The sequence below is a fragment of the Egretta garzetta genome, unplaced genomic scaffold (assembly GCF_000687185.1).
Source record: "Egretta garzetta isolate BGI_Z169 unplaced genomic scaffold, ASM68718v1 scaffold293, whole genome shotgun sequence".
NCBI classification, from domain to species: Eukaryota; Metazoa; Chordata; class Aves; order Pelecaniformes; family Ardeidae; genus Egretta; species Egretta garzetta.
Window position 1 is genome coordinate 1,726,024 of NW_009259318.1, and position 11,358 is coordinate 1,737,381.

An 11,358-nucleotide genomic window follows, 5' to 3' on the forward strand; every position below is an offset into this window, starting at 1 on the left:
CCGGCTCATGTCCAGCTTTTCATCCACCAGCACCCCCAAGTCCCTCTCGGCAGTACTGCTCTCGATCCTTTCTTCCCCCAGCCTGTACTGATACTGGGGGTTACCCCGACCCAGGTGCAGGACCTTGCACTTGTCCTTGTTGAACCTCATGAGGTTCACACAGGCCCACCTCTCCAGCCTGTCCAGGTCTCTCTGGATGACATCCCGTCCTTCTGGTGTGTCAACCGCACCACTCAGCTTGGTGTCATCTGCAAACTTGCTGAGGGTGCACTTGATCTCGCTGTCTAAGTCATTGATGAAAACATTAAACAGCACCGGTCCCACTATGGACCCCTGAGGGACACCACTCGTCACCGGTCTCCATCCGGACATCGAGCCATGTTACTGCCCTTGTGGTCCAGAGATCTGGCCAGGCTCTACATGACCTATGGGTAACTTTGCTTTGTGTGTGGAAACTTCTGCCAGACTTATGGAATGTGAGGAGGCATGAAGGACTCCCCACAGCCAGCCTCAGAAACAAGTATCTCAACAAGCCACCCTCCTGCCTGGCTGTTTCAGTGCTCACCTCAAATGCCTATTGTTTCTGAACAAAAAGGAAAAGGCTGTGGGTATTAGCAAAAAGGGGAAATAAGGCTGAAAACCAAGTATTAAAAGAGCAATTCTTCTTTCAAATTAGTTTCAAAAGAAATCTACCTCGTATACTAGGCTGTATGATGCTACTATGATCATATACTGATACTATATTCTCAGTTTGTTGGGTCCATTAAAAATGACCTCTTCTTTCAAACACGAAAGAGAATAGTCGAAGAAAAGCTGAAAAACCCTCAAGTTTCCTGTACATCTATAATAGCACACTTCAAAGGGTCACCTGGCACATTTAAGTATTGACATTTCTTCAGCTGCTTATTTTTACTTTAAATTACAGTAGCTATTCCTATGAGATACTGGTTGAGAGAAAATAACCTGTTTGAGGATCTACAGAAGGTGCAAGTCCATCAAAATAAAATAAATCACTTAACAAGTTCCCAGTGAAAGATCTAGCATGATAGTTTGTACTGGGAGTCACTTTGAATTTGGGGCTCAAACAGATCAAAAAGACAGAGCATCCTTGGTTCGAGTACTAAATGGATATTTAGAAGAGGGGTGTTTTTCAAGCCTGTGACACATGGAGAAAAGCACGCTTCCTTTCAGGTGACAATGCCACTCCTTTCTTGTCAGCAGTATAACTTAACAGCTAGCTAGCTCCTGAGGTCATGTACTGCTGGCTTGCCTTTTGCCTCACTGTGCTGTCAAGTGCAGCCAAAAGGACAGCTAAAACCCCAACACCCATGAAGCTGGAGTGAATAATGCACCAGGGCTAATAGCTCATAGGCTGCCAGTCAACCTCCCCGCACTGCTCAGGCACAGATTTCTTAATCCTCCCTTAACGGTCTTCTTTAGCCAAAGGAGTATGTTTTAGAACAGTTTTTCCAATGCTCTTGGGAGTGGTTTCAAGGCAACATTAAACCAACTTAGATCAGTGCTCCCATCAAAAGGGGCAGTCCCTTCTCTTCCTTAATCTCCTCACCTCAGCTGCTCTTTTCTGCTGGCACTGGTTTTCCCTTTACAGCTAGTTTTCAGAACTCACCAAGCAGCATGCGAGGACTACTGCCAGCACAGCAAAAGGAGTGGGAATGTATGGCTGGAAAAGGAAGAGGAAGGCAAAAACTGTCCCAGATCAGCTGAAGGCAGTCATAAAGCCACCCCCATACTGTTGATATCCAAGTCATGGTTTAAATCCTTCAGCTGTTCTGGTCCTCACCAGCATGCCTTGCTTACACAGCAAACGAACAGCAGCAGATAATCTCAGTGTAGCTCCACTACACAAATCCTTCATTAGCAGAGGTGGTTTAAAGGTTCTTGTACCCCACTGTTTCTCTCCTCTCCTCCTGACCCTCATTCTTGCTTCTTTGCCAGATGTCACTGCCCCTCAGTTGAGCAGGCACGGCCTTTTATGCATTTGCTTTCTAACCTGAGCCTGCAAAAAACCCAGTGAAAGGCAAAACACAAAATCCTCCAACAAACAGAATGGCTCATTTGTTGTTTCCAAACAAATATTTTTCCAGAATCCCTGCAGCTCCTGAGAACCACCAGCACCCTCCACAAAGATCCACAGCTTTCCTGAGCAGTACCGACTAGCTGTTTGTTTCATACACCATGCAGGCATCAACTACCTATCTAAATGTAATTCACCTGCAAGTTAGTATTGGTAAGTACCTAGAGGGTATGTCCACATTGCACATAAATGAGCTTAAAGAGCTGCTGAGAAGCACTCATGGGAACATCAGCATATGAAGATTAACAACTGCCACTGCTGCTGCTGTCATTTATCTTCTGAATACTCTGCTTTCTGAGCAAAATTTTCCAACTGCTACTATTACTTGAGCTACACATTTCAAAGTTGGCTTGGTCACTTCCACATGAGCTGCCATTTCTTTTGTAACTGCAGAATGAATATATCTTGGTCCATTCATTAACCACTATATAAACAATTCTATTTCCAGGCGAATAAAGCTTCCTTTCCACACAAATGTGAATCCCAGCACGAGTTGATAGTAGCAATGCAGTGATTTGTTAGAAATCCCTATGATCTTCACATTAAAATAAAGTCTGTACTGTCACTGAAGTGGAAACCCTAATCAGCAGGCATTCACTGTGAGGGTGAGCGTCCTCAAGAGATGCATATTCTGTGCCTCAGGGTTACATGGCTATCAGTGGAAGCTACGGGCTGCTGCAGCACAAGTCTACTAAGTGTGGGATCTAGAAAAAAAGTAAAATTAATATACATATATCATCCTCTCTATGCATTCCCACCTTGGAATAAAGTTTTCTTCCACCCATTGGCACAAAGCTGGAAATCTACCAGATAGCACTCAACACATCCACCTTCCCATAAAGGAGTAAGGAAAGCTCAGGCAGGGGAACTGAACGAGCACAGGATGGAGAACAGGCTCTGTCTTTATTGGATTTTCCAGTGAGTATATTTACCCAACCAGGCAGAGCAGTCAGGAAGAACTTGTACTGCTTGAAATGTCCCAATATGGCATGACAAAAACCCAAATCAAACCCTAAAAAAAGACAGGGATTCACTAGAGTGGGCGGAGGGAGGCAAGGTATTTCAGAACCATGCCATTATTATTAAACATGTAGTGGTAGAGTGATTAAGCTGCACTGACTACTTAGTCATTAATGTAACATGTATAGTGTCCCTGTAATTGGCAATTTTATTTTTGGCAGTCGCACACATGCACCTGCTTGAAGGAAGAAGATGTTGCTATTGTTAGGACACTGTTTTATGCAACTGGCGTTAAAATGGGCCACTCTTTGGTTATCCTTGCACATGCTGAGTAACAAGATGGGAATTTGAAAACTGCAGAGAGTTATTAAGGTACTCCACTGACATTCAGCCTTAGACATTACAATTTGCGAAGTTTGACTGAAGCACTAAATTTGGAAAATGTCTGGCAGTATTCTCCCTCTGTTTTCTAGGACTATATTCCAAACAGACTGTGGTGTTTCTTAGAAGATTCAGTCTGCAATAGAAACATGTTCTTCAGTAACCTATCCTGGAAAGATATGTAAGACTAACTGGAGGCTCAGGCCAAATTCAAATTCACATTCTTGACTTCCTATCCCATCATTCCCTGAGTATGAGTTTAAAACATGAACAATACCAAAACATGTACTGAGTTCTTGCTGTATCATGCCTTTAGGATGCTGGTTCTCCAATTCTGAAGTGAAAAGTATCTGGGCAGCAAGAGGGAAAGCAAGCAAGGCAACAAGAACTGACTAAACTGGAGAGGCAGGAGCTGGGAAAAACAACTGGGACAGCAAGACACTACATGAGGGGCTAGCTGGGAAAGAAAATGTCTACAAATATACACACACATCTCAGCTAGATACTGGACTAAACCAGAAACACCGTGAGCGAACATCTGAGTGTGTAACCATCACTGCAGACAAACAGCAGAAGGCAGAGAGGAAGCTGCCTCAAGAGTTGCTTATTTGTACTTAACTAGATGTTGCAATTTTGGCAGATCTTTAGGTATGCCTCATAACAGGGCTTTTGGGAGAAAAAGAAAAAAAAAAAAAAAAAGGGGAAAGAAAAGGAAAAAATAAAGCAAGCCAGGGCAGAACTTGTTATGTCTATAAGAATTTAGGGGAGTAGGTATACAAAGCAACAACCATCTGAACTTAGCACTAGCATGCTTGTCCTGGTTCTGTTGGGCTCTGGGCCCAATTTGCAAGACTCATATCCTGCTATACTGCTTTCTCACAGCATAAACTCGTCACCTCCAAAAGACTAGCAAAACACAGCCAGAAGAACCCAATTTGCAAACCAAATTACAGCTGATTTGATTAGTGTAGCTGGCATGTGCTGGCAAGAAAAGACACCACAGAGAGTGGCCATTTCCCTATTTTTTCACTGCAGTAGAAACTTAAAATCACACTGGCTCATCCATCCTGGTCTGAAAGATTTAGGCTTTGGTTGGAATGTGGAAAATTTATGAAAGTATTACAGAGAGGAGTCTTTATTTTGTGCCATTATGTGCAGCTATGACAGTGACAGGCTGGAGAGCAGTTCCTCTAGTCAAAATCATGAGTTTCCCTGCCTGCCTTGTACAGATCCTCCAATGCCTGTACCAAAGCAATGATATCTGCAGCTAAAACTGCCTGGCAGAATCAGAGCAGCCTCTCAGTCCAAAATTGGGCCCATGATGGTTCAGTGGCTGCAGAGTCAGGTACTGTTACATAGCTGTGTTTGTCTGTGCACAGCTTTCACAGTTTTTTATTTCATAGGTTATACCTCCAGCTTTGCATAACTACCTTGCATTTTACTAGTTAGCAGTTACCAAGAAACACTTTTTCCATAATATGCAACTTAGTGGATGACAAACCATTTATCATATCTGCAATACCACTTACACATGAAACTTGATTTAGAACTTCTGCCCCATTACACTGTATTAAAAAACTAATATTACACTGACAAGATGGTCATTGTCACCACCATCACCAAGTTAGACAGTTTCTGTACCAGTTTTAACGTATCATAAACTCTTACGACAAAACTCGGGTGTTCTCCAGTCTATGCAGACCCCATTTTCCCTGCAGATGTGAGCATAGGAAGTTATCATCTCGCAGGCTTCGTCCTCATAGCAACTGCTTTCTGCGCAGGCTTCGTAGAACATGTTGGGGGAGATTACCCTATGGCACTCTGCAAACTGATCTGAGAGCAGAAGGCGGCAGTGGCTTGTTGCGTGCTCGGAGCATCTGTCTTCTCTCTGGATTTCACAGATCTTCCCTGGCTCTTCCACTGTCCAGTTTTGGATAAACACGCTGCTTTCAGGAGTGACAGAGCCATCACGTAATGTGAAGTCATTGACGTGGTTCTGGTCACACACCCCTAGGAGGGTGAGTAAAAGGAAAAGAAAGAGTCTGAACACAGTCAACAATAAAACAAACCTAGAGAAAACAGGCACGGGACAGACAGCTGGTTGGGGCTGCTTGGTGAATGCCAAGGGGAAGAGGAATGAACTATATTCCTTATAGCTATTATCAACGGGGGCATAAAAACCCTGGGCCTTGTTTCTCGTTTCCTTATTACAGGAGGTATATGTTATGCCACAGAGGTATAATCTATTGTATAGATCATACCATAAAGGATACCATAGAATTAATTCTTCCAGGTAGTAATACTCCTCGCAAACCTTTCACTTTCACTGCAAGCACAGGACATGTGTCTCACATAAATGTGTGTGTAAGAACCTAAAGGTAAAGCCTCATCCAAAAAAAAAAAAACCTCCTTGAAAAGATAATGACATAATGTGAAATAAGTAAAACAAGAGATGTCTAGCCTTGCTTTTTCTGAAGTATCACTGGGAGTCAATGAGCTGTTACATTGATGGCCACAGTAGGAAAACCTACGTAGATTAGCAACATGCCAACAACGGAGGATCAGTTCAGCCAGAGAGTTTACATGTTCAGGACCACACAAATTCCAATAACATAAATAGCATTTCAAGCCCAAGTAAGAAGCTGTTAAAATTACTAGCTTTCAAACTTACCACAAAGCCCTTGTGTTCCTGAAGAAAAGCTCTTTGAATTAAGTTTAAGAATAAATTCATTGTTTCTTGGAGTAAATGTGAGATTATGTCCAAGATGGGAGAACTTGATTTCGTGCATTATTGCTCCATAGACGTTGACTTCAAACAAGCTGCTAGAATAGGGAATATGAACCCTTTCGCCATTTACAGCCACCTGTTTTCAAAAAGGCAAGATCATCACATCAGTTCTAGCAAGCAGTTAAAATCAACCAAATGTTGAAACACATTTTCACTTCACAGGTATTTGAAGATCCAACTGACTCTGGACATAAGAATCAATTTCATAAGCGAAAACTTTCTATTGAGTCTAAAAATGCACAGAATTAATTGACCTTCATTCTGTGTATTATATGAACAACTTTTTCAACATTTTCCCATATGAGTGTATTCCTTCAGCATCACATATATACCAACTAGCAATCTAATGCCATGAAGTTAAAATGCCACCTGCAGACTTTGATTATCAATAAACCTCAGTGAAAGTCAAGGTTGTCCATCACCATGCAGAACTGGTGAAGATGTTTTGGTCCATCCAATTTTGCCAAGCATGAGTCAGAAGAGATCACCTTTACAGGCTGGCTGACTCCTGTATGTCTGAGGAACCCAGAGACTGAAAATGTGTTGAATTTTAATAATTCAATTTTTAAATTTAATTTTAATGCTTTGCCTATAAAACAGATGTAATACATACTAAGCTGTCCTTTCTTCTAATGCAGAGGTCCATCTGCACACAAGGTAAGAACCAACCCACTAGTTCTTTAACTATCCAGTCATGCATAGGCTTGTGAAGAATAGACCAGTCTCCCTTGCACCAAATGATAACGTGTGAAGAACCTCTGCCAACAAGGGAGAATCAGAGTGCAGTATGTCCTGTCTATAATCCCTGCCTTTCTGGCAGAAGTGTCAGGGAGACACTGCCAAATCCCATGTTCTTGACATTGTCTCACACCCGCACAATGTGGAGAACAAGAAAAGAAACGTGTCTGGCTTGTTAAGTGAATGTAGATTGCATCATGAAACTGAAATGAGGCATTTGCTTAGAAGCCTAAGAATAGGCTGCAAGGGGAACAGAAATGGATAAAGGGAACAAATTTGTCCTCGTAACCTGAAATTCTATAGCATGAGCAGACAATGCACAGTCACTTCACTGTGATTAGCTTACTGCCATGTCACTGAAGAGCTGAACAGATACACCACGATGTTTAACTTCAATAGAGTCCATACAGTTCATCTTTGGTGTTGCTCTGCATGGTCCTTCGTGGAGGAGAACTTCAACATCATGTTGCATGTCTCGAAACAAGGTGTAGGAGCAATTGCCAGTCAGCTTAAAATTTAGCCCATCAAAAGTGACAATATGTCGAGATGAACTTCCTATACAGACACCTGAAAATTAATGAGAAAAAAAAAAAGAAAAAAGCCATGTAAGCAGTCACTTTTGTTCAGATTAGACTATTTCTTCAAAATTGGGAAAGAAGAAAGGGGCAGAGAAATAATGTGCACAGGGTAAACCAATGGTCAACTGACAGCTCAGTGTCCTGGTCATTAGGTTATAAACACTTCCTTGTCTTCATGAACTGGAAAACAAGGAGGATTATAATCTCACAAATACCAAACCAAAACATAAGCAAAAGGGTGCTTCTGACTCGTGCATTTTCAAAGCTTTTGCTTCAGGATAACAAGGACAATAAAACCAATGTTAGCTGGATACGTAAGAAGAAAATTCTCATTGTTAGCAATTCAGCTACTTGGCTTCTAATTGATATTTGAGAATAATCTGTTTCCCATTCATTGACCTTGAAACAATTTCCCAATAAAAACAGCAAACAGCCAAAAGCCTATCTTGAGTACTGTCAGGCACTGAATTGTCAAGAGTTACATCCCTTTGGAGCAGTGACATATCTTCAGCTATTCTGCTGTACCTTCTTATAAAGTTCATGTATAAACAACAATGAAACAAGTTAGCTATAAAACAATGTTTCTCAAGCCTTTTCTATTCATGGACATTAAAAAAATTCTAAGGACAATGGGAATCTTTTTAAATTTCTCATAGGTATTCTGTAGCACAGAATGTGTTAATGCAATCCATTTAAAAGTCCACAAATACCCAAGAGCCATGAATCACATGTTGCAAATCACATTGCTATAAACTTTACAACTAGTTCAGTAAGAAAACACCTTCATGGTGTAACTCCTGATCTGTTCTATGAACTCAGTTATGCAACATAAGAAGAACACTTTTTCAAGTGCTTCCTCTTTGCAAAAGCACTTGTCATATCATCCGCACTGTCAAGCCATCACCTGAAAGGGCTCTAGTTCTCTAAATAGCTGGACAATGCTTCGCTGAATCACGAGTAAATTAAGGTGCACTGCCATGCTCCTGAAGCACAGATTGCCTCCATTCACTACAACAAAGAGATGCTGAAGCACACTGACCTCCTACTAAGCACCTACTTTGCTATGCCCATTGCTAAAGTTGACGGATTGCTGTGAGTTTCGGCTCTGACTTCAGCACGTATGGCATCAGAATCAGCCTTCCAGTCTGCTAAGGATGTTGCTTTAGTTGACACAGCATCACCCAGGTTTTGCTAAGTCATTGAAACAAGGCTACTTTTATCCACAGGGTTTTGATCAACTGCGTGGGGTTAGGGTTTTTTTCCTCCTCCTACAACATATGAAAACTTACCACTTTTCATCACAAGCTGTATCACCTTGGGAAAAAAAGTGCTGAATTTTGTATATCACGGCTCACTAAATTTATAAAGAGCTAAACAAATATTATTTCATGTTAAACAGCAGAAATCTCAAGTCAACTATAGTTCTTTTCATGGTAATCAACTAACAGTATGAGTGGTCCTTTTAATTTCATCCTTTCAGAAAATCTTTATGAAGATATGCTTTGTCAAATGCATGCCAAAATGTATGCCAAAAGTAATATTTTCATGTTTCTATCAATGTATTTAGGATTGAGAAAATTATTACAGGTGAACTTTTTATGGATAGATATCACTAACTATCTTTTAAACATTATAAAATATTTATGATGATTCAACTAAAATCTTTCTACCTTTCTGAAATATTTATATCAAAACAGAAATGGTAGCTTTAAAGTGGGATAATCAAAGGTGCTTTTAGAAAATGCTAAAAGCTGGGGCGTTAAAATTTTGGATGTCTAACAATTCAGGGATCAAAATCCAGCTACCCAGCTTAGATATTTCAAGCAGTGCCTTGAAGAAATTTTTCTGAAAAGAGCCAGTTCTGCGGAGTACATTTTAAACTGAGATTATACTTTATAAAGAGGCATATATAGGGTTCTGATTTACTTTAAAAAGTAATCATATGACTTTAGATGTAAGCCCAATTTTCAGAATTATGTTGTGGAATACAGCCCTCTAAGTTTCATCAAAGCTGAAGAGGTTCATAAAGCCAGAGATTTTTCACGCTCTGAACAGGATCTAAGCACTGTTGAAAATAACACCTACAGGTTCCTGGTTTTGAGATTTCTGCAAATTTTAGCTGTAATAGCATGCATGATTAGGCTGTGGAAATGCATTCTTTTGTACAGATACAGCCTCTAAGAGTTACTGGAGCTGATTTTTGAACATTTCATTCAAAGCAAACATCTTGACTAATTCTTATGGAAATCAAGCATACGACCAGAGTGGGTTTGGCACGGAGAGGAGGTGAAGCTCAGTCACCAAACCCAGGCTGAGGCTTACCAAACCCAAAGACCCAGTGGCTGAGCCTACCCCTTGTTCCACCATGAAGTGCTTTTCCCTTTAATGACTGTGGAATGATGCTCTGTACCACACTGCATGCAGCCAGGCATCCCTGCCTCCTTTATCCCAGACTGCCACCACTTCACTGTTTCAGAGCCTCTGTCCCAGCACTGAGCCAATCTGGAGGCTGCAGTTCATTTTTTCACTTGAAATCATCATTCCCTTCTTACCTTCCTCCCTCAGATTGTCCCTTCACATGTGTGTGATTTTCCTAAATAACCTCTCTTTTTAATAAATGGATCACCAGCCTCAGGGCTGAATCTCTCCACCCTGTAAATGTGAGTGGGTGCACTTAATTTCTTTTCCTGTCATCTCAGCCAAGGCACTAATCACACCGTGTTTACCATTTCTGCTCAAGCAATCCTTGTGAGGTTTTATGGAGGCAGGGAACATTTTTTGTTGTTGTTTCTTTAATATATGTGCTTGATTGAGGTCAGGCCAAACCCTCAAGCCTAGAGGTGGACCAAGAATACACCACTGGCTTGCCAAGAGAGCTTTCTGGTTTATTCCATACATCCTCCTTCCTGGTTCACACAGCTTTGGAAATCAAGCATGAAATTCTCTGATAAAACACAATAGCTATGCTAATGTAAAAAATAAGCTCGCAGTGGCCCTGAACTTGCAAATAACATTACACATTCCAGGCATCAGTGAGACTCTCGCGCTCCTAGCTGTTTGTTTAACCACTGTAGAGCATTAATTCCTCCCACCTCAGTCATCTTTGATGTGTACAACAACTGAGCAGCTCCATGCAGCATTTAGTTTCTGATTAGCATTTCAACTGATGGGGAGCGAGAGACATACATGCAAAGACAGATACTCACATGGACACATCCATCGGCAGCCGCAAGTTTCTTCAATCTTAACAGCAGGAAGATTGCTGTGACATACTGGTTTTGGCATCCTCTCACAGTTAATTTGGTGACTCTCCAGAACTGTGTACTCTCCTGGAAAGCATGTCACAGTGTGGCACTGGTCCCGTAACGTCCATTTGTCACCAGGCTACATAGGGAGATGTGGATATTTAAGAATTGAAAAGAACAGGGGCAGAGGGGAGAAAAATGCAAAACTTGGCTGCTGCCACACTCCTACAGCTAGCAAATAAAGTGACACTGACAGCAGTGCTACTCAAATTAGCCTTGCATAATTAAATAATAGAATGCAGTGTATTAAGGACCTCATGAGGATGAGGAAGTTTAAATTAGCAACACTGTATGAAGTAGACTCTGAAATTCCAAGCAAAAGATAATAGTCTAGAAAAGGAGATGTTTTGTTACAGTAGAATGAAGTATTTGATACTCCATCTATTGTTACCTTAGCCATCCTACAGCATGCATGGATAGCATAGTCAATAAAGTATTCCCCTTAGCTTTTCTTTAAATGTCAAAGCCTTTAGTTTTCATAAACCATAAAATTATTTTAGAAAGAGTTCTGTG

General features: G+C 41.1%; 1 protein-coding gene across 1 annotated transcript in view; it reads right to left on the bottom strand.

The window, feature by feature from the left end:
• Window positions 1-11,358, bottom strand: part of VWF (von Willebrand factor) — a 140,746-nt gene that overhangs the window by 37,360 nt on the left and 92,028 nt on the right. Inside the window, exons 34-37 of the mRNA XM_035892068.1 lie at window positions 10,747-10,924; window positions 7,309-7,529; window positions 6,108-6,300; window positions 5,105-5,446 (exon numbers count right to left, since the gene is read on the bottom strand). Of these exons, the coding sequence (XP_035747961.1) occupies window positions 5,105-5,446; window positions 6,108-6,300; window positions 7,309-7,529; window positions 10,747-10,924 (934 nt within the window). The remainder of the gene's footprint in view (window positions 1-5,104; window positions 5,447-6,107; window positions 6,301-7,308; window positions 7,530-10,746; window positions 10,925-11,358) is intronic.